The 27,294-nt window shown below is 49.3% G+C and overlaps 4 protein-coding genes across 5 annotated transcripts in view; 3 read left to right on the forward strand and 1 right to left on the reverse strand.

Moving 5' to 3' along the window:
- The first annotated feature begins 479 nt into the window (after positions 1–479).
- On the forward strand, positions 480–6,841 carry LOC120897773. Its single transcript, XM_040302860.1, has 4 exons — positions 480–538; positions 916–1,075; positions 1,144–5,371; positions 5,439–6,841. The coding sequence occupies exons 1-4, from the start codon at positions 497–499 to the stop codon at positions 6,274–6,276; spliced, it is 5,268 nt and encodes a 1,755-aa protein (XP_040158794.1). The 5' UTR covers positions 480–496; the 3' UTR covers positions 6,277–6,841.
- Positions 6,842–15,678: 8,837 nt separating this feature from the next.
- On the forward strand, positions 15,679–17,007 carry LOC120896692 (histidine-rich glycoprotein). The gene is made up of 3 exons (XM_040301019.1): positions 15,679–15,851; positions 15,972–16,205; positions 16,293–17,007. Exons 1-3 carry the CDS (start codon positions 15,837–15,839, stop codon positions 16,494–16,496), a joined length of 453 nt encoding a protein of 150 aa, XP_040156953.1. The 5' UTR covers positions 15,679–15,836; the 3' UTR covers positions 16,497–17,007.
- Positions 17,008–17,071: 64 nt separating this feature from the next.
- On the reverse strand, positions 17,072–18,132 carry LOC120896691. Its single transcript, XM_040301018.1, has 2 exons — positions 17,997–18,132; positions 17,072–17,865 (listed from the first exon to the last, which is right to left on the reverse strand). Exons 1-2 carry the CDS (start codon positions 18,130–18,132, stop codon positions 17,246–17,248), a joined length of 756 nt encoding a protein of 251 aa, XP_040156952.1. The 3' UTR covers positions 17,072–17,245.
- A 614-nt stretch (positions 18,133–18,746) lies between these two features.
- Positions 18,747–27,294, forward strand: part of LOC120895604 (histone-lysine N-methyltransferase trithorax) — a 121,081-nt gene continuing 112,533 nt past the window's right edge. For both annotated transcript variants that reach the window (XM_040299107.1, XM_040299108.1), the window contains exon 1: positions 18,747–20,933. In XM_040299107.1, coding sequence (XP_040155041.1) covers positions 20,421–20,933 — 513 coding nt within the window. In that variant the 5' untranslated portion in view covers positions 18,747–20,420. The remainder of the gene's footprint in view (positions 20,934–27,294) is intronic.

Below are 27,294 nucleotides of genomic sequence, written 5' to 3' on the forward strand. Positions count from 1 at the left end.
CCACCTGAAAGGAAAATCTGCACCTCCCCCCCTGCGTGAGTGCGATGGATGAGGGGTGAAGGAAAAACAAAAAGGCAGGTAGGATTAGTTTGTACGACTATGCAGAGCAGTCACTACCCTTTAGCGGGCGAAAGGGAAGGTATAGGAGGAGTGTGGGCGGCCCGCAACAATGGGGTGCTAACAAACGCCCGAGATGCCAAAGACTTTTCTTCTCGGGCGCAGTCTGGCGTTAAAGTTTGCGCCGCGTGGTGTATAAGTGGTGCGATTTCTTTTTCACTGCACAGTTTTGCTCTTCCTTTTCTTTTGCGGCAAAAATTGGGCGGCCCTCGTGAGGGAGAGCGAGCGAACCAATCCCCGGTACTGGCCGCACGGGAGGAAACTTTTGCAGGTGCACATCCTATAGTCTAGGGACGGATTTCGACAGAGTTTATATAAAACGCGCGTGGCCACGGTTTGTGCACAGTCAGTATCAGCTCGGCAACCGTGGCGCGTTACGATGAGGTTCCATGCACGTGCACTGCTGTTGATAAGCCTTGCCGTAAGTTATCAGTGTGTTTGTGTGTTTCTTGGGAGCGGAATATGGTGTAAAATGGAAAAAAGGACTTTGTGAATTAGTTAGGGGGAAAAGAATCCTTTGTGAGAAAACATAACTTTGCATTGCAAATGAAATACTGAAGTTTACTGACAAAGAGTTATTGTGAAGTGATGAACGTGACACCATATCATAAAGACATGTAAACAATTCTACAGTGAACAATGCACTAGTTTAAAATTGACATTGAACTACGAGTGTAATTTTGAAGGTGTTTCATAGTGAAGATTACTGATTGGATGTTCTTTTATTTTTCATTTATTTATTGGCAACTGTGGTGAAACGCAATTCGTGCTGACGATGCAATCACAACCCCAAAACAGGTGCTTCTATGCGCGGCCAGCGGTGAAAGCGGAAAGCACAAGAAGAAAAATAGACGACACGAGGACGAGCGGTCAGAACAGGTTTACTATGTGGATCAAATAGCATCTGCTTCTGCAATTTCACCCTGGACATCGAACCGTATCATCGCCAAAACTACTGGTGAGTAGCGAGCCGAATTTCCAAAATTTCCCACCTGGAAACTGACCTCCACTCTCCGCACGGCACAGAAAATGGTAAGGAGTCCCAGTACGTGATCAACATCGCGCCGGACGACGAAGTCATCATCCACGATGATCGGGCGGCAACCGATCGCACGTCGGACCGTGGCCCGTCGGACGACCAAACTCCGCAGGACTTTGTGCACGAGGCGCTGCGTCTGCGCAAGCAGTACATGCAGAACGGTCCGGCGAACGGCGGTACTACCCCGCTGCCGGCCAGCTCGTTTGTTGAGTTCACCACGGTCAAGTACGATCACTTCGGCCCGAGCAAGGCGCCACCGGAGCGGGAAGCACCGCAGCCGCACATCATCTACCACAGCAAACCTGTTCCGACGAAACCGGCCACCACCGTGGCTCCTGCGCCAAAACCGTCCGTCATGCCCACCTACCGGCCAAAACACATTAAGCCGAAAACTACCCAACCGATGCTGGTACACACGGTCACGCCGTACGTGGCGATCGAGCACGAGCAGCCTGCACCGTTGCCAACGATGGGCTATCGGCCCAAAGAGATGAAGGTGCAGGCAGCACCGAAACCGGAGACGGTAGCAAAAACGGCCCATCTGCCGGCAGGCGGGAAGGCTACACCTATCAAGCAGCAGGATACGGCCGCTTCCAGTGTGTACGTGCAGGCTGTACGGCCGGATGAGTCAACGTTCGGGAGCAGTAGCTACGCTACGCACCACGAGTCCGGCAGCAGCTACCAGGAGTTCCACAAGTTCACCCCCAACAGTGACACGCAGAGCAGCAGTTCGATACTGACCGTTCACAAGGTACGACCACCGCTCGAGGTGTACCGTGCCAAACCGGCGAAACATCCGCGGGAAGAAGAGCACCGAGAGTACCAGCCAAAGGGACCGAAATATCCGCGCGAAGAAGAGCATCGGGAGTATCTGCCGAAAACTCCCAAACCAAAGCCACAAGCACAGGTCCCGGTAGAGCTGGGACGCTATCGCCCGACAAAAGGTTTTGTGGTTGAGGAGGACCACACGCCCAGCTACCAGCCGGAGAAGAAACAACACTTCGTTTCCGAGGTGACCAACCCGCACGTGAAGTACGAGAAGGAAGTGGAGGAAAATTTCCTCAAACAGCAGCAACAGCAGCAGCAGCAACAGCAGCAGCACCAACAGCAGCAGCACCAGTACCATCAACAGCTCGAGCAGGAGCATCAGCACCATCACCATCATCACCATGGCTACGAGACGCCGCGACCTGAAAAGAAGCACAAACCACAGCCTACCGAGGAGCCGCAGTACTACCCTCCCAAGAGCTACCATCCGATCGAAACGATCACGCAGGTGCAGATGGAACCGGAACCGATGCCTTCCGAGGAACCGTATCGATACAAGCCGGTGAAATCGCACCACGTCGATACGTTCAAGCCAGCAGCGCCGATTAACTACGAGCTCGATCCAAGCCCGCCGGTGCAGGTGAAGGAAACGTACATTTACCATCCTGCCAAGTCGCACCACGTAGATCCGCCCAAGAAGCAGCCGGAAGTGAGCACGATTTCGTACCACGGCTCCAAACACTACGAACCCTCCGACAAGCATCTGCCCGAGGCGGTGTCACCCGACTTCTTGAAGCTGGCAACGGCGCGACCTGCGAAGCACAAGTACGCCGACCTTCCGAAACCTTCGCCCGCACCGAGCTACTCCAAGGTGACCAGCTATCCAACGCTGCAATCTACCAGCTCGCAGCGCGAGAAACCGACCTACGATCCGTACAAGTATCGCCCCAGTCCTACGCCGGAAGTGTCTAGCGTCGGGCATGGATTCCAGAAGATCTCATCCTCGCCGGCCTCGTTCCCGAAGTACATTCCAGCAAAGATTGGAGAGGCACAATCCGATGCCAGCACACCGTACAGCTACAAGCAGGGCCAGGTGGCGCCGGCCGAGACCTTCGCCAGCTACGTGCCCTCGTCTACGCCGGAATCGTTCAGTGTCGGTGTGTCGCAGGACTACCCGAAGATGTTCTCCGCATCGCCAACTCCGTACACCAAGTATGGGACGGGCAGCGCTGCACCACCAGCGTCCGACACGCTGTACGAGTTCCCGCACATGAAGGAAACGCCCAAATCGTTCTCCAAGTTCCAGGAGCCGAAGACGTACGCCAGCATTCACCCGTCCGAGCAGCCGTTCAAAACGCTCAGCACCACGATCTTCATGAAGCCGGCCGTTTCGGAACCGAGCTTTGCGTCCACCGCCGGTAAACCGATCCAAAACCTTACCACGTCGGTCGGGTTGAACGCTTCGCCGAGTGACGCTACCAAGACGGAGTACTACACCGATTCCGAGGTGACGACGTACTATGTACTCCCCAACGGCACTGAGATCAGGCTCGGAGACGACCCAGCCAAGATACCGCAGGAGTTCCGCATCACCTCGGACGATGCGTCTTTCCTCAGCAGCAACTACTCCACCAAGCTGGCGGAGGACTTTGCGATGAAGTACAACTGGGACAGTTTGCATGCGGTCGCCGACGGGGAGTTTTATCTTGGGTCTGCTTCGGATGCGGGACTGAAGGCGCTGATGAAGGATGCAGCCAAATCGTCCACTGCCAAGCACCACGAACCGATCGAGTACATCGTGCGGGACAAGAAGAAGCTGAAACCGCTCGTATTCCCCAAGGTGCCGCACAAACCGATCAAAACGGTAACGATCTACAAGTCGACCCACCGGTCGTCGGACGACATGGAGGGCGGATTCGAGCCAATGATCGGTGTGCAGCCTCCGATGGACAAGAAGAGCGAACTGCCCGGAGGGGACGACGAGTTCTACTACACGAACGAGGCGGTCGAGCTGGAGGAGGATCCGTCGAAGGCGTCCAAGAAGAATGCCGTGTTTATGCCGGGTCAGGGCATGATGGGTGGACGAATGCCCGGACCGGGCATGATGCTAAAGCTCGGACCAGGGTCCATGCCCGTGCGGGAACCACAGGGACCGGCACCGGCCCAGGACATGGACATGAGTGCGGAACCGTCGAAAAAGCACCAATACTTTGTGCTGTACCACATCGAGGACAAGGAAAAGAAGCCGTCCCGTCCGCATGTCCCGCAGCCACCGCCAACTCCAGTTGTGCCTAAGCAAGAGATACACTACCACTACAGCGAGAAGGAGTCGGAAGAGCCGGAGGTAACGCACGAACACTACAACTACCACCACGAGGAAACGATCGAAGATTCGGACGACGATATTCAGCACCACTACGTCAACCCCAACTACGGTAAGTTCAACTATCGGCCAAACATTGCGCACCCATCGTACCAGCGGCCACTGCGCGACAGTATGGGCGCTGGCAGCGAAACCACGCTGAAAGTAGTCGATCCGGATGCGAAGAATTCGCGCCCGCTCGAGATCACCAAGCAGGAGTACATGCGCCACGTACAGAACGCCGTCCTGCGGTACATGCGCCAGCTGCAGGAGGAGGGCCGTCTGCCGCAGATTGCGTCCCGCGACTCGGACGACACCCAGAAAGCGTTCGAGGAGATCGATCTGGCCGCACTGCTCGGCAATGGAAATGGAGGCTTCCCGAAGCAAAAGTTCCCCGCGCTGAACGGGGCGATGCGTGCGAACGTGCCACCGAGCCCGAGCCACTACAAGCCGATGAAGTCGGTGCCGAGCTCGTCGACGTACAAACCGACACCGGCCGCGCCCCAGAATGTGAAGCTCGGCAAGAACACGTACACGGCGGGCAAGCCGCTGAAGGTAGCGATCGAAAGCATGCAGGACACGCTCAGCAGCAACGTGGATTTGACGGTGAAGGGTAACAAGCCGCTGGTGAAGCCGGACCTGTCCGCCATCGACGTGGGCCAGTCGTACCTGCACGGGTCCACGCTGGATCATGGATCGCCGTCACCGAAGGATAGCCACAGCTACGGAGGGTCCAACGGGGGCGCTTCGCCTAAGACGAAGCTCCATTTCAACCAGCAGTCGCATCACGACATCAACTCGATGCTAAACGCTAAGGAGGGAGGTCTGCAGGGATTGCGGCCGAACTTGAAGGGTTCGTATCTGGACCATGCGTCCAATAACTTTGGTTCGATCAAGGCCGGGTCGGCGAACGTTGGTGCTTCGATCAGCTTCGGCAATGGGGGTATGGGAGGGCATGGGAAGGGGATGCATGCGGGTGAGGATGAAAACAACAAGATTGCGCCCGAAGCGCTAGATGCACCGATCCAGATCATCAACGGTATTCCGATAACGAACCCGTACAACATTGACATTAACACGCTCAGGTAAGAGAATATAAAAGGGATGGGAATTTGAACTTCTTATCGATATTCTGTGTTCTTCACTTTTCAGATACATGCTGGGAGGTCTCGCACAGGCACAAGCGGAACAGCAGCAACAGCAGCAACACACGCACAAAGAACCGACGCTCAAGCTGAAGGGTTCCAACTGGATGTCACTGCCGACGATGGCTAGCCCGACGCAGGTGTTTTCCTCGCACATACCAACCTACCAGCATCCCCCATCGGAGGTGAACAACTACAAGTACAATGCCAACTTCGATGCGAGCAACTTCAAGATCAAGTTCCCGAAGAACGTCAAACCGAAGGGAGCGTCCGGTAGTGTCGGTGATGCGGCGACCAGCGGCTCGATGAACTATGCTGCGTGGGCCGAGTCGCCCCGAGCACCGAACCTGCTGGTGAACGGGAACCACTTCAACCACGGTAATGGGAATAACAATCTAAACCATGGCAATGGCAACCAGAACCAGAACGGTATTGTAGGCAACAGCCGCCCGATGGCGGTACAGAACCATCACCATCATCAGCAGATGCAACAGCAGCAGCAGCCGCAGCAACAACAACAGCAGTTCCAACAGCAAATCCAACAACAATTCCAACAGCAGCAACAACAACAGCAACACCAACAGCAGCAACAACACTTTGTGCAACAACAACAGCATCAACAGCAGCAGCAGTTTATCCGTCCCAACAGAGAGTTCAACCCGGAGCTATACCTCAACCCGAACGGGCAACTGTTCCAGGGGCTGCTGAAGCAGAACCCGATCATGAGCAAGAAGGCGGCCACCAGTGACTGGAAACCGACCACAGTCAAACCAACGACCGGACCCTCCAAGCCGGTCAAGATCGACACCAGTCTGCGGCCACCGCCACCAGTAGTAAAGGGTTGAGGAGAGGGCGTAGCTCGAACCCTAACAGCACCACCATCAATACCAAAGTCAGATAGAACCATCCTAACTACGAAGGCTCCCAATGCGCTGTGATCATGTACTTACACTGTTTTCTGAGCCAGTTTCCAACGTTAAAAGCATTATTCAACGCTCGCGAGATGTTTTTCAACAGTACAGCAGTCAGAAGTATATGACAGTTGTTGAAAAACATCTCGTGAGCGTTCAATAATGCTTTTAACGTGGGAAGCTGACCCTGACAGCAGTATAGTATTAGCATGATGGCTAATGGCAGTCTGCTGAAAGGTGCCGAAAGGGCAGTGGTCGTCCACAGTTTAGGTGATGAAATGAAAGTATTTAGAGACATTGCATGCTTTGCATTGACGCTTCACCAGACCAGTTGCACTGGATGTTGTTCTATCAGCTTCCGTTTCTTCTTTTATGTAGTCGATAGGGAAATTAATTTATTTTTTACTCGTAAGTTCATCCTGCTAATCATCCTGGATAGTGGCTGTTCTTTATAGAGCATAAAGACAGCCCGACGTACTCACTGTAGCTCACTATAGATGTTAGGTAGTAAGTAAATAAAAGTATGATATATTGGATCGAAATCAGATCTCTTATGCTAATGATCGCAGTTCATCTTTTCGTGTGAAGTAGTGGATTCCCTAGACAGCGAAAGTAAAAAAAGAGTAGCAAGAAGACCGCTCCGTGCCCAACAAAGCGTGATCTTGATGGCGATAAGGAGCGTGTGATATATGCGGCAGTGCGCTTGACCCGTGTTGTGTTTGCACAAGGGCGCGAGAGCGTGTTGAACTTGAACCCTCTTTTGTACTTTTCCCCGAAAGTGACTAGCGTTCGCTGGCAGCATGAAAGTGAAACATTCAACATTAATTATCTCTCCACCGTCACTGACCAACGATGATCACCACAGTTGATGCCTTCATTAGGGCGACAAAAGGGAAAAATGAAAAATTACCCTTTGTAGCGATTGTGAGGTAAGATTTCAATTAAATCTAATGCCCAGTGTAGCACACGGAAAGCGAACGAAGGGTTGAAAAATTCCACCACCGCCTTCTCTCTCTCATTTACCCACACACATAAACCATGAACGATCGCGGGTGCGTATGTGCAGCCTGTCTGTTTATGCATTCGTGTGTGCACTTGTTTAGGTTTCGCTTTTTTCCTCTCCACCAAGCCAACAAAACAACATGCATGGCGATCGTTTTCTACGCTTTCTTCCCATTGGACGTTATCGTGGGCAGTGGTCTGGCGGGTAATAAACGTCTCGCGATTAGACGCTTTTGACGCACGAACGGCTTAGTTTCGTTGTGTTTGATTTTCTGTTAGATTCCCGTGTGGTGTTGTTTTTCCATCTTTCCTTTTGGTTGGTTTTCAGCCGAGTGTTAGTTTTACTACCGGAACATGCTTGTGATGAGTTGTTGTTATATATTTCTCACTCTCTCTCGCTCACTTATTCTTGCGCACACACTGTACCCCGTGCGAACATTACAAGTTAATCGTCTGCATCGCAGGTAGTGTGTGTGGTGGGCATTTTTTGCGCTGTAGTTTTTATCGTGAAACGTTTGCATTAATTAATTATTTATGATAAGCCCGCCGGCTGGGTGGTTTATTAACTAGAGCAAATCATCCGTAGATGGATGTGGGGTGTACTGATTTCCTGTGGATTATCCATACACCGGCACAATCCAGCACTTGAAAGATGCAATGGGGGTGAGAAAGCTCAGTGAGATTCAAAACCTATGCAATTTTAAAGAAATTATGACAGCACACTATGTGAGAGGTTCAAAGTATTAAAGCAGTAGGTAATTTTTTAAAATCCAATTATAAAAAATTAAAACTATAAAATACTAAATCACAGCAAACAGGTTTGCCAGGCCTGATCACGTGTTCGAAAGAGAAACAAAGACTCATTCCTCAGGTTATGACCATTTACGATCAGAGATTAAGAAAAGATGTTTGCGGACATGTTTAACATATGAAAGTAATTATTAACTGTAAAGAAAACAAATTGATTTTATAAAAAAAACGACAATACTTGGCACGTTTTTTTTTAAATAATACTGCACACTTAACCGCCAAAAAGGAGCTTTATTCGAAATCAAAAAAGCTCTGACCATCGCGAGCTTACGAGTTCGTTCATCTTGCACGCAAGTCATGTTCGCATGCTTTAGATCGCAATCAGTGAATGTCATCTAAATGAGTTTGTTGCTTTCATTTTCTTAATTAAAGATTTTTTTCAAATTATTCTGTGTTTAACACTTATTGTAATGTTAGAAATGAGTGTAATTTGTACGTTTTTATTAAAATATTTTCACTACAGTTGCTTACCCTAATCAATGTGCTCAATGAGTGTGTTTTCGCGATGCTTCTGGTTGCAAACTGGAAAAGTGGGTAAAACAATGTAAAATAAATATAATAAACGTGGTAATTATGAATAAACTTATACACATTAATGGATTAGACTATTTTGTGCTGCAGTATTATAATTTTTCATATAAGTCAGGAGTCATATCACATCCGCAAACCAATCGTACCTGAATCTTAATATTTCTAATCAAAACGCATAACTTTCCCACACTTTAATCGTCCTTTAATCGAGCACGTTTCCCGCCAGGCACTGCGGTGTCCACCAGTACGGACTTCTGTGTCTGATGATATTAAAATGCATCCCGCCGCGCCACAAAGCGGGCTGCGGATTGCAACGAGAGAGCGAGCAGAGAAATGCATAGCAAAAAAAAGTGCACCAGAAAACATGAGAAATGAAAGTAAAACCCCCGGTACTGCATCTAAGCGGGGTGACAGCAAAGCCGTGGAGAAATGACGCCAAGCTAAACGCCGGTTAAGAAACGCGTTTCCTGTGCGCTTATGCAATGCAAAAAACCATCGCCATCGTCCGTGGTGGGTGCATTCGGTGGGACGCAGATATATTGGGACGCGAGAAATTATGAAAGACAGCATCGCCTCGCCGAAACAAACAACAGCCACACGTGATGCCTGAAAAGATTTGTGATACATCCCGAGGGCTTAGGTGGGTTTTCCGATCCCACACAAAAAAATTGGATCATATGCCCCGGAGCATAAAATTGGCAGATTATGCATACGCGAAAACCGGATGTGGCGGATAAGGGTGGACGGCTGAATGACACAGTTTTGTTTCTTTTGCTTTCATCGATCGTTTTTTTTACGTTCGATTTGAGCCACGCGCGATTGGCCTTAATTTAGAGGAGGCTTGTGCGGTTGAGGATTTTGGGTTTTTGTTTTTGGGGCTTTACGAGCTCCAATTTTGATGCCCTCGGGAAGTGCTAAAGGCAGTGATCGGCCTGTACACAGCATGCAAGCTTTATGTAAGCTAAACGAGAACGACGTCAAATATCATTCATGCTGCGTGCATAAAAGGAAAGGAATATGTTTTTGGTTTTTACTATAGTTTGATTTTACGCTATTTTTCCGATTTCTATTGGATTTAATTTAAATTTAAATCTCGCTCCCAAATCCCTATTTTAATGCAACACACATCAACCATATGCAATTGCACACCTGGCATATAGATGTGCCAAAATCCGTGCGTAGGAAAATTGCACACGCTTCCACAACGTCGTGACACTTTCTTTCCCGGTTTCGCTCCAACCTGACCAACATAAATTATGTCCAAAGCGCGCGCTCGGTCGCACTTTCGCAGCTCGTTGAGATGCCCTGTCCATAAAGGCGGCCAGCCCTGCCGACAGCGTGCCCATTTTTCCATGTCAATCCAGTGTCAATATCCTGTCAGTGTGGCTGCTCCTAGCCACCGACCTCCTACACTAATCTTCCCAACTACTCCCACAGCTTTTGCCAGTGCTTCCTGCATCGGTGCTCCCTTTCCCATTTACGGGGTAGGCGCACACACTTGTTGCGCATTTTCACTTTCCTCTCGAAACGGCTGCGGCAGCATTCACGCACCAAGCGTGCGCAACAAACTTGCATCTAGCGCGCGGGATCGCGTTCTCAGGTGGCGAGGCGAGACTTCAACACCCGGTGTCCTGCCCGCGGAAACCCAGGAGGCCACGCGTCACGCTTGGACGCTCATTGAACTTGACATTTCGTTGCGTAATCCTATCCCGCGGCAGGCGCGTTGTTTGCGCACGTTTCACGCGTCCCTTGTGTGTGTGTGTGCAGTGCAGTTGCAGTTGGAGATGCAATTTGTGACCTTTTTTTCTTTGCTTTCCAACCGTACAAAACACGATTATCGTTTCGCTTCCCAGCTGCACGGAACCAAAATCGTCCTCCTCTCTGTTGGTGTTTCGTCTCTTGTGTGCGCACGCTGTGCATAACTAGTTGAGCCACACACACACAAGCACACAGACGATACGTTAAGCTTCCGACTTCCGGCTGTCTTGCTGGGCTGGCTTCGCTTCGGATCGGATCGATAAATGGCGTTTTCCGCAAAAAAACAAAAACCGTCCAACGAAGAGGGACCACGTGCGCGCGCGCCACTAGCGAGCACATGTTGGTATGGAAGCATGCGCGGCATCATGCCCCGCGGTTGCGCCGCTTTTGATGCGGTGGGTTAGGGTTTTTTTTTTACTTTTAATTAATTACCGTTCGCTCAGGGAATTGAGGGGAGGGGGAGGGGAGGCGCTAGGCACTAGTGCATGTGAAATGACATTGTTTGTTTGTGTTGTTTTTTTTCTTCGTTTGTTGTTCCATGATGAGTTTTTATGGCGCACTTCTAATTGGACTGGTTGGAAGCCGTTACACAATGCGGTGATTAAAGGTAGTAAGTGATCTGATATTTTTGTAATTAAGATAACCACTTTTTGAAGGGAAAATACAAAAAACAGAGACAAAAGAAATGTAAAATGAGAAACAAAGCAACACACGCGTGTAAAGCAATAAGAAAAGGAGAGGGGAAAAAAGAACGCATTTAATGAGCAAAATTTAGCAAAGCATGTAATAGCTCAAGGAAAATTATAAACAAATTAAACTTTATTCAAATAAAATGGAAAGTGGCGAACACGCGCATAAATTGTAGCACAAATAACCCACCGCTGTAGCGAGGGGGAACAGAACAGAGCGAAACATGACCGAGCAATGCTTATAATTAAACACAACAAAGCTTAAGCGATCAAGATAGCGCCACACACTATTTCTAAAGGCACCAAAGAAGTAGCCTTTTTGAAAATGGGATGGGGGGAAAATGGTTTGTCCCTTCCTTTTGTTTGTGCCAAGCTAGTCGAGTACAGAAAAATAAGCTTGGGGTGCGTGTATCACGCGAGCCTTTGCATGGACAGCCACTCTTCCCGCAGGGAGGCCCAAAAGATGCAAAACAACTCGGGGAACAATTAAACTGCGGTGTGCATAATAAATCAACTGCATTTCAATCGCCTTATGACCACACTCACGGCCCTCACAGTGCCGATGCTTTCGTCTGCCGAGCCCTTTCCAAACAACGCCGGAACAACGCTGGAACGCACGTTCGCCGCTCGCTGCACGATGCAGTTGGATGCACATTGCTTGCAAGCAGGAGCTTGCGGTCTTTTCCATTAGCCAGCAGGGGGCAGTAGCGATGAATTAATTCCCACCTGAGAGCAACTTCTAACCTCTCCAAGCTCCAAGAAAAGGGAAAGAAAGAAAAACGCCAGCCAGTTCAACGCGCTCTGGTCCACAAAATGAATTGAAGCCTTGTTGAGGTTGATCGTTGAGCCGTGAAATCGTCCTAAATCCCTTCGCATAATCACCACAAAAACATCATAACTAGTCTATGGTGGCCTGTTGCTGCTTGGTGGCTCAGTTTTGGTGGGTGGATTACTGCGCCATGTAATGCTCTCTCACCGGCTACAAACCATCATTTATGCAATGCGATGACCATAAAATTATAAAACCGAACCGTTTTGTGAATAGGCAAAAGGCTACGCTGAGGCTGGCGACTACGTGCCTTCTCGACAAGTTGCAGCAAATGACGATTGGTGTCGAACCGCCGGCATGTTGCGCGATGCACTTTAATAGAGCGCAGCTAATGGAGTTAGAAGATCCGATCCGGCAGGGGCCAGCAGCACTGGTAGACTGGTGTCTGGTGTCTTGTTGTGTTATGCCAGCAAACGCAGATCAACAGATCAGGTTGGTGAGGTGCTTGGCAAAGATCAATTGAATGGATAGATCAAGTTTACCTGAACCATATCTCCATAGCGCTAACGCACCGCTATCAATTTCATCTTTAAAAGCTCTCTTTTATTCTGTCAATTTAGCTGTCCCGACTCTGGCGGTGGCGCTTGCAGTAGTTTGAAGCTGTGGATCGTTTTTTTTTTACATTTCATCCCCCATAAGAAACAAAGACACATAATAGGGACCCGCGAGTTCCAGAGAAAGAAACTCCCAGCTTCGTTCTTCACGCTGCCGAACGCCGATTACGCAAAAGGGTCGCTCCCTGCTTTCCCTTTGCGCCTGCTGCCTGGTGACGTATGGGAAGTTTGCCTCCCATTTCTCGCTGCTTACTGTTACTGTTTTAGCGCCTCACAATTTATGGTTTTATTACTGGTGCTGGAGTGCATTTAAATCTTTCCATCGCCATTAGACGCGATCACCGCGAACCGCTAATTCGAGCGTTCAGGGAGAAAGACACACACACACATGGCATATCGACGATCGGGTGAACTCACATTACGTGAATGCTTTTGTGCAGTGCAGTGCGGTGTGTATTGTCTAGCCGAAACCTGTACCAGTGCGACGGTCGGAGGGATCGGGAAAATTGCGAATTGGGGGAAAAAAGGTGCGCACATTCGTTGCTTCTCCCAGGCGCCCCATCATATCGGGACGCCCTTACGCTTACCGCTGCCGCGTGCATCACGATCGCACGATCATCTCTCCACCTTCCCTTTCGCACCCGTTGTTCTTTAGGGTTTAGTTGGAGATACATTTTCTTTCCCTTTTTTTGGGGTCGCTTTCGGCCCGACCCGCTTATTTCCATCGCTCAAAATTGGCACATCGATTATGATTGCAAGTTGATCGGCCCCAAGTGCTGCGGCACGGTGAGAGTTGGTGCATTGTTAGGGCGGCGAACGGTTGCATGCACATTTCTGCACACTTATTCGTGCATCAATTATAGGAGAACTAGTACAATTTGCAAAATAGTACCGAAAGCTTCCAAAACAGAAGTACTTTTCACACAAATAATGGTACTTCTGCTTTGGCTGTAATTTCTCCAATGATCGTTGGAAGGATTAATAAACGCTCGTCACATGGCGTAACTTCCGGTCATTACGCGTTACCACGTTTCGATCAATTGGAGCCAACCTCCCCATTAGAAGTGTAAACGACTACACACACACACACTCTCCCATTGGGGAGGGTACGATGATGAGTTCAAGATTCAAGTCGTGATCGTTTCGCAAGCAGGAACCATCACGAGCAGTGTAGAAATTGTTTCCAACTACTTCTCTGAACATCGTCCATCGGGACCGGGGTATGATATCAATTTGCGTTCCAACTTCTTCGACACGGTCGGCTTTATGACACACTCCTTTTGCCGACTTCCACCACTTCGACGCCCCTCTAGAGCTTGTTGAGTGAACGAGTTTTGGTGCAACTCGTGCTTCCTGTTTCGATAACTTGTTTTTTGCTTCATCTTTTTGTGCCTGAAACTGTGTTACGTTGCAGCTGAGGTCAAAGCAGTTTGAAGACACGATCTTTACCTTTAACTGGACATATTCTAGCGAAACGAATTCTCATGCACCTTGAAGTAAGCACCGATCACCAACGATTGTGTTTTTCTGTATCATCTGCGATGGGGGAATTCCCTTTTCCGGTCGGGGCAGCCTGAACACGGTAAACCTGTCGCACCTGGCAGAAGAAAGTAGATCCACCGCTTCCACCCGACGCGACATGACACCGAGTCTGGTCGGAGCCAGCCATCTCTCGTTAAGGATGATCTCCACGGTTGACCATGGACTAGGCGTAGTAAAAGATGTAGTAAAAGATGGCCATTTGATAGCGTGGAACGCGTGATGGAAACCGGCGATCAAGAGTGAAATGGCTTTCGCCGGCCCTTTTTCGCTTCGTTTCGCTTGACCATGCGGGACATCACCGTCGCTCCGTCGTCGACGGACTGGCTGGCCGGTAAGCATCAGGCTGAGCAGCGCAACCGCTCAAGGGGGGGGTAAGCTTGATCATGAGAAATCAATTTACTGATCGACACGGACAACTTCCCAAAGGGTTAGGGTCTCGCTTTACGATAGGGTCGAAAGTATGCGGCTGTACCGGTATCGGCCCCGTTCCAGCAAAATGGATGAGCTGCGTTACTGCCCTTTGCGTAAGCTCTGCGTGGTGCGTATCGAAAACGGTCAACGCAGCTGTGTGGCACGTTGAAACGAAAGCAAATCCCCGAAAGCTGAACCATTGTGGTGGCGCCAGATTGTGTCACACACACAGGGATGTTGAAATAGGGCTAATAATGTGTTTGTTTTCTCCCGCTGCAAAAGCGATCGACCTGTTCGCGAGCTTTAGGAGTGGCGCTGTGGCGCAGCATAATTGGAGAAGGTAAAAATGATACATCAAACCGGAGATCTCATTACCAGGACACTTTGGAATGTAGTGCCTGCTGCCTGCTGCCACTGTCCATTGCGCCACGACAATTAGAGTCATTTTGTTTTGTTGCGACGTAATGTGATAGGATTTTCCTGTAAGCATAATAATCGCGCTCTGGGCAAGGGGAGATCATTTCTCGGTCTTTTTTCCTCACATTAGGTAACGCTAAGGGTAAGGGTAGAGCGGATCGGCGTAATTCTTGGTTAATGAGGTAGTTTGGGAGTATACTGTGTTGTTGTGACATTGGAGAATTAATGTTCGATTCAATTCAACTCTGTTTATCATAACAATATATTTCACAAGTATTTTTATGATCTATTGAAGATCATATCAGATTGATAAGATATCCGATAAATTTTGTTGTAGCTCTTATTTTTAAAGATTCGATATCTTCAATATAGAATGTAGGGCATTAAAATCACGTGAAGCCTTCATGAGGATCTACTTCAGATATCTGAATAATTCATTCTCAAAGACTAGATTGAAAATTCAGTATCTTCAGCATAGAATATCAAACAGATAGGACATTAAGATCACGTGAGATCTTCATTAGGACCTAGTGGATCGTCTGTCTTTCCCTTGCTCGCCTCTTACCACTAACCCTTGCAAACCATTTCCAGAGCGCGAGCTCATTTCCAACGCATTCACTTTCGCTTTCGCTGGGCCCCGTTTGGTGCACTTTTCCATCCCAACCACTCCCACCACAACCACCACCACCACCACTACTAGCATGGGCACACACGGCCGAACCGAATCGTTAGTTCGTTAGGAGGGGCACACCACTATAAAGCCCGCCGACGGTAGCCACCGAAGACATCACAAACCATCGCAACCCGTCCGCGTGCAGTCGTGTCGACTATCTCGAGTGTTGTGATCCCGTTGTGGTGTTACCCGTTCGAAAAACCGTTCGTGTTTGCCTGTGCAAGTTTCCGTTTCCGGATAGTGTGCCCGTTTAGCAGGAAGCAACCGTTCGTACGAAAATGTTCAAGTCTATTGTGAGTAGTGAGAAGTGATGGGGTTGACCGTTTTCCCAGTGTTGAATGTTCTCGTGCTCGTGTTGAGGAAGTTGAAATTCGCCCGAAAATCTAACATGACGTGATCTACCCCTTTCGCAGATCTTCGTGACGCTGTTTGTGGGCGTGTGCTATGCCGGTCTGATCCATCATCACGATCATGATGACGATGTGTCCGAGACGGAGCATCATCACAACATCGAGCATAAGCATGCGACGTCGCACCAGAGCTTCAAGTTCCACCACTTCCACGCCGTGCCGGTGTACGTGAAGAAGGAGGATCAGCAGTTCCTGAAGCATCCGGTTGAAATTTCGGGCCTCAAGCACAACCTGAAGGTGGGTGGCGTTTGGATTTTTGGGGGAAGAAACTGCGTCAAGAGGGCTCCAATATATTATTCTACATATTCTACGCTCCTCCTCCAGATCGTCCATCCCGAGACTGAGCAACATCATGGCCACGGGCTGACGCTGGAGAACCACAGCGAGTTCGAGAGCAAGCTGCACGGCGGACACGGATACGATCTGGGCCATGCCGGTTCGGAGCATATCGGCCAGGAGCACGGTTACGGTGGCCACGAGTTCGAGCAGCACCAGTTCGGCCACGAGCTGGATGAGCAGGAGGAGTAAGGTGCAGGATGGGGACAGCGCGCGGTCATTACGTGCATCGCGTGTGCAAAATGTGATATAGTCATTTAATGTTTAATCTCACCCGCCTCGTCCACACCCCGCAAGATGGCTAAGGATCCATAAGTATTAATCCATTTCGCTCCAGTCGTGTTTTTAGTAGCCACTCACACAACAAACAAATTCCGATCATTCGAATCATGACATAGTATTATTATTCCACTCTGGAAGAGACTTTTGCAGTTGTTAGATAACGTGGACAGTAATTTAGATTCATGAAGCCTCACTCAGCCTTTGTGTGAGAGAACGTGTTTTCTCTTCTCAGTGCAAGCTGTTAAGGGTTAAATGTTACTTGTTGTTAACCCTTAATATGACTCGCGAGAAGCTGTTCACATATGGCACAAAAAAAGTTGTAAAAAAGTCGAAAAGACTGACGAAAGACAAATTCTACACAGGCAAACACGCTACGACTGAATGAACTATTAAATGATCATCAATAAAATCATGAAAAATATACTGTTGAGTGCGGAATTACTTCCCATTACAAATGATATCACAATTAAAATGAACGCTTGCGATTAGTTAACATATTAAGCGAATTAGCAATATTTATTAGTATGGCATAATACAAGAAGCCATCCATAAATCTTTATCTCTCTTTCTCTTTTTGCTCTTTCTCTCTGCCACAATTAAGCACAGTTTACAACCTCTATTCGTCCCATTCTCCAAATTTGTCCTTACATAGTTTACCTTTAGATGTCCTTGTCTTGCTTCTTCTTCTGCACCAGACGCTCCTCCAGCTGGTCCAACCGGTCGGTCATGGCTTTGAGCGAATCCTTAATCCCACTCTGGATCTCGCTGTAGCGCTGCATCGCAATCACCAGGCTTTCCTCGAGCAGCTCGTTTGCCAGCTTCTGCTCGCCGGCCGTCTTCGTCATCGCACTGAGCTGCTCGCTAACGTCCGGCACATTGCGGAAGTATTCCGCGCCGAGCGTCGGTTCCAGCGATTTGATCTTCTGCAGCGTCTCGAACGTCCCGGCCAGATCGTTTGCTATCGTGTTGATGTACATCTCCTTCGCCTTGATGTCCTGCTTTTCCTCCAGGTAGGCCGGATCTAGGTACGCTTCCAGCTCGTCCTTGCGCTTGAACGATTCGAGAATGGCGCCACGGGCAGCACCATCCGCCAGGTGGCCGGTGCTGGCCGACGGCAGAAAGGACGACGCGGACAGGATGGCATCGGTTAGGTTTTCCGCCTGGCTCTCATCGGTTGGCAGCGGGCCGAGCAGTTGGTTTAGATTATCAATGCGCTTCTCGATCACGTTCAGTGCATCCATGTTGGTGTTGGGACGGGATGACGGAGGATGGGAAATCTCTGGAAACAGGTGGAAATTAGGTGGTACCGTTAGAAATCGATCGATGAGGTCATCGGGGAATTGGCACAAACGTGATAAGCTGCACACAGACAGCCGAAATTGCTTGATGAGATGAATATCTGCAACTTACCGTAGAGTATTTTATCACAGAAATCACAGAATTGTAAGTGAAGTTGGTTAATTTCTATAACTTTTATCGAAAACTTTGCTCCGTTCCGAATGTAAACAAATATTTTTCTGGTGCTGTCAACAGTGCGAAGGAGCATATAGTTCAGGTTGCATCGTCGTGTGCCAACTGTCTAAAGATGGCTGATAAAAAAATATATTGTTTTGATAAAATACGTTGTATTCAGCATCCAGAACAGAAAGAGATTAATTTACGTGCCTTGTTGAAGAAATCATGCTACTTGCATTATTTTTTTCATTTTACATTTTCCAGTTCGCGCAGTGAGAAGAACTGAACCTGCTGCCATAAACCCAATTTACTGTCACAATAGAAGTTTCGCGTGCAACTTGAATGAAACTCAGGTTGGTCAACGGTGAAATAACTGGCAGATTGAATACGGAAAAGAATTGGATATTTTCATGCAATAACATTAAAATGCAACGATTAAATTGACAGAAAATGCTCAAAACGTTCAAAACTAGAACAAAATATTGAAACCTCAGACCAAGGCTCAACTAAAAACATTAAATGAATCTCCTTCTTGCGGTGTCATTGCACTGCATCGCATAATGGCTTCCCGAAACCAAACTTGTGTACCAGCCTGGCTGCTCTGCGTGTGTGGTAGTGTTGGTGCAATCTTCAAGGCTTTGCACACCGGTGTGCGTGAGCTCGGCATTTTTGCGCGTGAAACGGCCTGGCACGCAGCATTGAGCATACTGTATGTAATATGCTCACGGCAGTCACAACACAACAACAAGCGGATACGCAGCGGCCGGAGCAGCGGTCTGCCGTTTTCAGAACCCAGCACGTTTCCACCCAGAGAGTGAGAGCAAAATAGAAGCAGTAGTAACCTTCACGTAATCTGTGTGCGTGTGTGTATGTGCATGTGATGCCTGTGTGAATGCAGGTTTTGATTGCGTTGTGTGATTAGGAGCAGCAAACACCCACGTATCAATTGCTGTCGCTCGCGTGAGGGTCGTTTCACGGCAAAAGATATTTCTGCGTGCGTGTCCAATCTATTGTTCTAGTGGAGCTTTCCTCCACTGTGGGCGAAAGAAAGGCAAATAAGAAAAAAGAAAGGTTTTTGTGTGCGCTAGAGCGGGAGAAGAAGCAAAAATAAAAAAGCAGCAGTGAAGTAGTGACAGAGTGAAGCTGTCAAAAGCGAAAAAAGGAAGAAAAACAACATTCAGCGGATGGAAATCAGCAGCAGCAGCAGCAGCAGCAGCTGAGCAGATTAGCAGAGGAAGCTGCTGCATTCCCCAGTGTTGTAATCCCAGTAGTGCGGTGTGCATGGAAAGGAAAGCGCACCCCCGTGCGTTTGTGTGGTGTGTGTGCGTGTGCGTCCTAGGTGTGTGCGTGAATGTGTGTGCGCATATGCTTGAAGTAAGAAGCAGTGAGTACGCATATGGTCCCTTCGCCCGAAGCTGTAGTTTTGAAGCACAAGAAGCAAACGCGCTGAAAAGAGTGCGCGACAGTACGCGCTTGAGCGAGCGAGAGGGAGCGCGCGAATAAGCAGCTGCGCCAGAGCAGCAGCAGCAGTAGCGTGGATGAAATTTTCGTAAAAGTGTACACAAAGGCAGCGCCAGCAAGCGGTTCTTACGGTATTGTCATTTCGTTTCGGGCCTCTCGCACACAATCCGCTGCTAGATAAGGAGTGTACACATGCAAATAATGAAAAAATGTTTCAACAATAAAAAAAAGAGTGAGCGCAAAAATTGGAAACCGTCGTCCCCCCGTTCCCACAACGGTGTGCGTGTTTATGTGTGTGTGAGAGAGATTGGGCGTGCGTTTGTGTGCGTGCATCAAGCGAAAGAGGTGTGATATTTGAAGTGCGCGAGTGTGTATGCGTGTTTGTGTACGTGCTCTCAAGAGGCCGATAGAGAGAGAGTGGGAAAGAGAGAGCGAGAGCAGTCTAATCGTTGTCGTCAGCATGTGCCATTGCGCTAAATGTTGCTGTCGGTATTAAAAATAAAACCGTGTCATCTTTGCCCGTGCCCGTGTGTGTCCGTTGATCGCACAGTTGATCATCAATCTCGCGCGTGTGTAAAAGTGTGCGTGTAATTTCTCATTCTGTGTGTGTGTGTGTGTGTTGTGTTGTGTGCGCCCACTGTGCTGAGATTTTCCAACCAATGCACCGTGTTGTTGTGCTGCTGGTGAAAAAGTGAGGCGTCCGGCCGCTGTTGTTGAAAGAGAGCCAGTAATCGAAAAGGAACGGTCGCAATAATTGTGCAACAACAGCGGTATCACCAAGTGCACCACATTGCGGCAGCACGGCATCCCCACGGTCCGCCCCCGGCGGTGGTGGCCGCGGACAGGAATGTGCAGCAAGTTGGCGCCCGAACGCAGCCGCAGCCGTCCTCCAGCCCGCAGCCGACCAGCTCGACTACCATGGGCAAGTCCAAGTTTCCCGGCAAACCGTCGCGTTTGGTGAACAAGAAGCGCGTCTCGGTCCTGTCGCCGGCCGGGCTCACGTTGAGCGATGAGGACAATCAGGAGAACCACGGCCAGCAGCAGCAGCAGCAGCAGCAGCAGCAGGTCCAGTCGGGAGTTGGGAGTGCCACGGGGTCAGTCCTGGCTGCCAGCAGCAACACGCACCGCACGTCGTCGCCTGCCTCGTCCGGGTCGTCCGCAGCAACGGTTTCGATGCGGTCCAGCAGCAGCAGCAGCAGCAGCGGCAGCGAGAAGCATTCCGCGTTCGGACAGCGCAAAGAGCAGCAACAACATTCGTCCGTGTCCGGTGCCGGCCCGAAGGCAACGAAAGGGTGCACAGTGACGAGCAACGGGGGCAGCAGTGGTACAGTGACAGCCGGGTCCGGCCAGTCCTCGGCGACCGCGGAGAATGGAAGCGGACGAAGGAACGGCACCGACAAACAGACGGCCGGAGCAGCAGCAGCATCAAAGGTAAGTTTCGCAACGCTTGTTTTTTGATTTATTTTTTTGCTTGTCGTTTTAGAAACATTTTTTTACCTTAAAGACGCTACAAGGATATGTTCAATTGTGTTCTTATGTTACAATTTTTTTGTCCGATCGAATTATCTGCTGATAAGCTCTTCAACACGTGTTGCATGTTACATTATCTACCAATGAGCTGGCCCAATCCTAGAACAAACGTCCCAGCGTAGCATTCCTCGGAAGTATGAAACGTCGTGCAATGCCTACTTCTTCACATTTCAAATAGAGCAACACCATTTCATTAAAAACAAAGCTCGATCGTATCGGAAGTGTTTTCCTATGCAATGATTTTCCCATCGATGGCAGAGCAATCAGGCCTGTTAAAAACATACCTTAATGTATGATTAATTGCCGCAAACGTTCCGAAACTACATGATAATGCATCGTTCTGCTTCACACAATGCGTGTAAACAGAACAATTGAAAACGTTGCTAAACAGTTTGAGTTTGAAGACCTTGAATTGAAAGGCTATTCTCCTGCACCTTGATTAATTCATTATTACCTTTTACACTCAATGATACACACTCTCCACGGCGTCAAAGGTGAGCGTCCGTACCCCGACCGTGTGCTGTACATCGCGCTCACACAGAAGCTGCAAATGGTTTTGGATGCTGCGCTGCTGTGCGTAATGTAATAACCACCAACCCGCCTTTTTTCTTCCTTCATTGCAGACAAGGTAAAGAAGGCGCAGCAACAGAAGCACCCCAAAAATGACGGGGCGATTATTAACTCTAGACGCTTGCGCGCGGCATTAAATCGAGTTTGCTGTAATCAAATATTCATTTGAGCTCATTACAAAACAGAAACTACCGCCCCAAATTATCCCTCGTTCTCGTACCATTTGCTTCGTACCTTTTTGGCCGGCGGTAGTGGTGTTGGCGGTGGGCTCCGGTTGCTGATGGCTACAGGAAGAGGCAATCAGTCGGGATTGGTATAATCTGTGCAGGTCGCGATCGACCATCCAGCATCCAGCGGCATCTCGAGCGGCTGCGTTGCTACTCACAACAGCGATCGATTTTGAACGTTCTTTCCGGTCGGTGCCGCCGCCGCCGCCGCCACTTCCTTCCGGCGTCCGGCGATTCCGGCGCCCGCCGGTAAGCGGAAATGATCCATCTCGCAGCAGGGGGAGGGCAAAATAGGCTGCGGTGGTGTGTTGTGGCGAATCATTAGCGAGCTGAACGCAGCGAAGCGTTCGAAGGATAATAACACGGCACTTAATAACATGTGTCCCAGCGCGGCTTTTGAGCTTTTTTTTTGAGAAAAGGCGCGCTTCCGAGTTTTTGAGTTCGTTTTTTTTTGCGACTCAACCTCTAAAACCCGTCCCGTGATCGTTTCTGTTTTCCCCCACCGTCACCATTGCGTCAGCAAAAATGTGATCTTGTGTTAGCTCGTTAGATACCAAAAAAAAAACCCTCCCAAAAAACAAGCAATTATCGCCGCCTCCATGCTGTGTGGAACCAAAAAAGAAAGAAAGGTCAGGCGCAACAATTACCGCTGTCGTTACCTTTTGCCCTTTTGGGCCGGTAAATGGTGTGCATTGGTGTGATCTTTCTCTTGCATTTTGGCTTCTTCTTCTACTTCTTCTTCTCACCATTGCTGCCCTCCTTCCCTTCCCGTGGGTGTGCCTCGGGCACTCACTCTCTTTCTGTCCCTGCTCGCTGCTTGATACCACTGCATCCGCCGCCGCCGCCGCCCCGGCGGGGAGGCGACGCATTTTCTGTCCGAACCACCGAACGCACACAACCCACATGCTGTCTTCGTAATAAGAGGGGGTTTGTTGTTGTAAACGGAGGCTTTTTTTCTGGACTCTCACCCCGGTTCTGGTTGTTTGCCGGCCAAAAACTGCGTACGTGCTCCGGTTTTGTTGCACAGCGTCAGCCGAACCGTTTTCTTCTAGCATTTTCCGGTCTGGCTGGAACAACCACCCTGCTGACACCTTCCAGCGATGCAGAACCGGTCCCACAGAGCCGGGTGAAGCCGGGAAGGGTAAGGAGAGGGACGGACGCCGAACCGCCGATCGTTCCTCAAGGAAAAAAAGAAGGGAAATGGAAACAACACTAATCGTGTCCGTTGATTTTGCGTTTCTGCCCTGTCTCTTGTGTGTGTGCGTGTGTCTAGATGGGAGAGACGCATACACACACACATACAGAGAAGCAGGAAGAAGAAAGGAAAGGAGGGAGAAAATGCATCACACGCGCGCACACATATGCTGCACTTTTGGTCGATTATGTGTAAAGTGTGTGTGCGTGTGTGTGGTGGAGCGGCGGGGCCCTTTGGAAAGAAGCGTTCAAATTCCGGGCTCTGTGCTGGCATTGTATGCACCCGAGGGCTGGCTGAGAAACAGCTGAGAAGCATAAAAAAGGGGAATTCCCCTAGACACAATCCGCGTGCGTCACACATTGGACGAGGAGCTTCTGCCGCAGGAGTTGTTGCAGCGGCGAGCGGGTTTAAAACAGCCGAAACACACACTCACTGCCACACTTGAAATGTAGAGCTTCCTTGCCTGGTTGTAAAATGCAATGCCGTGTTCGGCAAGAGGGAAGAAGCCGGGTGACGCAAGATGTTCTAGATATAATGGAAAATCTCTTCCACACACCGAAACAACAACAGCAACCACACCAGCGCGTGTTAATCGATCGATGCCGGAGAAATTCAATCAACCCGTGTGGCGGTTTATTGGCACTGTATAATTTGTGGATGCCGCCTGCTAAGACCGTGTTTCTATGCGTGTGTGTGTGTCTGCGTGGTGTTAAGTGTGATAAAAAGCCATCGCCGCCACCGGCGCCTCGACGACCCTTGTCGCTTCGCTGGCGCAAGGAGGGATGAGGTTCAGAAGCGTGTGTTGTGGTAATCGATCGACCCTTCGAAAAGCCGCCTAGCTTCTTCTCGCCCTGTGGGCGCTATGCTATGGTCATTAAAACTAATTTTAACAAGAACGCTCCCGGTCTCCGCCTTTCCTGCATCCTGCCCGCCCTTCGGTCGACGGAACGGAATTAAGTGCCACTTTCTTGCGCCTTTCTTTAAGTGCACAAAGGACCGCACACACATACACACACAGACAGACACTGCTGTGTGGCTGCTATGTAAATGTAATCCATTATTTAAGTACCACCGCTTTGGCCTGGGCTCTCTGTTGATCGATCTCGGCGTGACCGTGTGTGCACCCGAGGGAAAGAGGCTCCTATATTTTAACTCTCTCTCTCTCTTTCTCTTGGTCTTTTCGAAAGTGCCAGCAAGCGCCACCTATACCTCCCTTTTTAATGTGTGTTTGTGTGTGTGTGTGCGTTTGTATCAGTGTGCCCTTTTTGCCCGAGTGTGTCCCGATGACGGAAGGGGGGAAAAGGACGATGCGCGCCGAAAGGACAGAAATGACAGAACACGGCAGAGGCGAGCAGAGCAGGGTGGTAGTGTGTCCAGGTGTGTTAAACGCAAACGTTCGCCGCAAAAACCCCGAAAAAGCCGCTACGAGTTTATTTTAATGCCCTTTGGGCAAGTTTTCAATCTTCGATGCTCGTTCCACTCGCTCTCTCTCTCTCTCGTGCGTGCTTTTTCGCTCTCTCTCTCTCCTGCCTTGTACACGGGAACTGGTTCGTCGTTCCCCCCGGTGTGTGTGTATTGGTGGTTGTCACACCGCGTAAAGAGACCGATTTGCGTTATTTTATGCAACAAGAAACGGTGAGGTGATACAACAAAAAAAAAAAAAACGCGAGACTATTTATTAATCGATGCTCTGGAGGAACGGGGGGTTTTTCTTTCTTTGTGGCCCTTTGCCATTGTTGGGCTACACACTGTTTGACCCTTTGCGTGTCTGTGGGGATCTGTACGATTGTTCCTCGCCTTTTATGCAAATGATGCCGGTGAAATTGTTGGGGAAAAGAGTGCGACGCTTTCGCTTGTAAACATCGTATCGATGTACAATTAGTAAGCTTGCAACAAAGAAAACCCCCATGAACATAATCAATGGCGCATTCCCTTTTTGTTGCGGTGCTGTGTTTATGTTTCATTCACACCCCTACCCCGAAATGATCATTCACACACATTATAACTGGGGTCAATGGGTGATACTGATGTACCCGCAGTACGCACCACCAACACCACAAACAGTCTATAAATTAACCGTTTCAATTAAGGCGAATAAAACGCTAGTCAATAAATAAATTATCCGCAGTAAAGATGAAATATGCGTTCGCTTGCGTGTGCGTATGTGTGTATGTTTGTCTCATCGACCCAACTCTCCCACCGCGGGGTCGTCTACCCGTCATCTCTTCGAAGCCGAAGGCGAAATCAAATCACACACGCAGAAGAGAGCATTTTTGGATGGTGTGGAGGTGAAAATTTCGCTCTTCCCGCAAACAAAAACACACAAAGGTGGCCGCACACCCCTACCCCTACCAACCCCCCACGGTCTCCAACCCCCACCCGTACAGTGTGTGCTCATTCATGTATCTCTATGTGTACGCAAACACGCGCAGAAACCATCGCATATACGCACACAGCCAAACACATGCTCATCACCGTATATTGACCAGGTGCGTTTGAGAGGCTTTCGCGTGTGGGAGGGAGGGAGGGTTTGGTTGGGTGTTACATCGTGTTTTCTGCAGCGCAGCTTGAAAACGCGTTTTCGTGTCGGGTCGGATCAATTTTCTATAACAAAACTTGGGTCCCCCTTCGTTGTTGCAAGGGCACAGGGGGGAGAGAGAGAGAGAGAGCGCGTGAAAGAAAAAGAGAGAATGTAATATGCTCAAACACCACCAACCGAACATGTGTAGAGATTGAGCGTTTTGCGGTGTTTGAGGTTGAAGATGTATGCGCGCGCGTGTGTGTGTGTGTGTACCTTTCCCTCCCCCCTGCAAGAAAGGGGATGATTTGGTAGGGTGACTCTAGCGCGACCAACTCCTGTTGGGTGGTGCATTCATGAGCGCCGGCGGGCCATCAAGCAATTATGAGAGAGAAAGAGAGTGCAGATCCACAAAACTTCTCTCGAGTGTGTGGCGGCTGCGGCGGCGGCAATGGTGGATGATATCATCATCATTGCCTTCATCGGTGTGCACTTACACACACACACACACACACGCACACATAAATGGGGAATGGGAGGCTGATGATGGGCGGCGATGTAAACGCGATCTCTCGCTTCTGTAAAAGTCGCTTCTGTTGCGTTACGTTTGTTGCTGCCCGTCACGGGCAATATGTTTCTGCGTGTGTGTGTGTGTGTTGGTGTAATATCTCCCTTTAACTGTGGTGTGACCAAAGGGGGTGCTTTCTTGACGTTGCCCTTTTATTCGGTTGCTGACTGGCGCGAAAAGAAAGTGCAAGAAGAGAGCGCCTTCCTTTTCCCGCGCGTGTGCGTATGTGTGTTCGATGTAATACAGTTGCAAATCGACCCCCAAATTGACTTCACTTGCGCCTGCAGCCAGAAGCGAGAGAGCCACTGGACCCGCTCCGTATGTGTGTGTGTGTGTGTATGGGCAAAGGAGAGCGAGAGAGAGCAAAACGTGTGCTGCTGCGTGTGCGCACTGCACACAAACTCCGCGCGCTAGTGTTGTTGTTGTTGTTGCTGCTGTTGCTACTGCTTTTTATTTCACAACAAAAACATAGCTCCAGTGTCAACCATCGTTCACCGTGTGTACTGTCGGTATATACCACCCCCGCTGTCTGCCCCCGCCAGCACCGTTTGATAGTTGTTTCTTCTGATAAAAAGGGCATCGTCGTTGTGTCTGCCCGAAAGCAAACGCTCGCGCACATCAGAGTAAGAGACAGAGAGAGAGACAGAGAGAAAGAGAGCGTAAAGGCACGCGGTTTGCCAAAAATAAAAACAAAAATTGTCACTGACTCGCTGCCTAGACACGAACGCTTGGTTTTGACGGGTGGAAATGGGGAAAACTAGGTTGAAATAAATTAATGAATTTTGAATTATTTTCGCTCCTAGTTTGGCGTAGCGGGGGAAGCTTCATCATCGTCGGGGGGTGGTGGTGAATTCATTTGCTGTTGATTGAAGTTTCGTCATGAAACTAGCCTTGTTAACACTTTGGATCCTATAAATATGCTTTCATTCGTTATCATTGTTGTCTAGTTATATAGGGTGAAAAGATAAGAAGGCTGCAAATTTTAGGCAATTATTAGTATGAAACTTTAATACGATTGTTCATAATTGTCATCCTGGCACTTTTCCCTTTTAAGAACGTAGACTGAAATTTTAGCTTATCAGCTGTTTTAAATTGTATAGCAGTTTTCGAGCAGCTATCAATGTCGGTATAATATACAGGTGGGCTTATCCCAAGGTATAATTATTTAGAAGATTTTTATCGCT

Source organism: Anopheles arabiensis, chromosome 2 (genome assembly GCF_016920715.1).
Source record: "Anopheles arabiensis isolate DONGOLA chromosome 2, AaraD3, whole genome shotgun sequence".
Classification (NCBI taxonomy): domain Eukaryota; kingdom Metazoa; phylum Arthropoda; class Insecta; order Diptera; family Culicidae; genus Anopheles; species Anopheles arabiensis.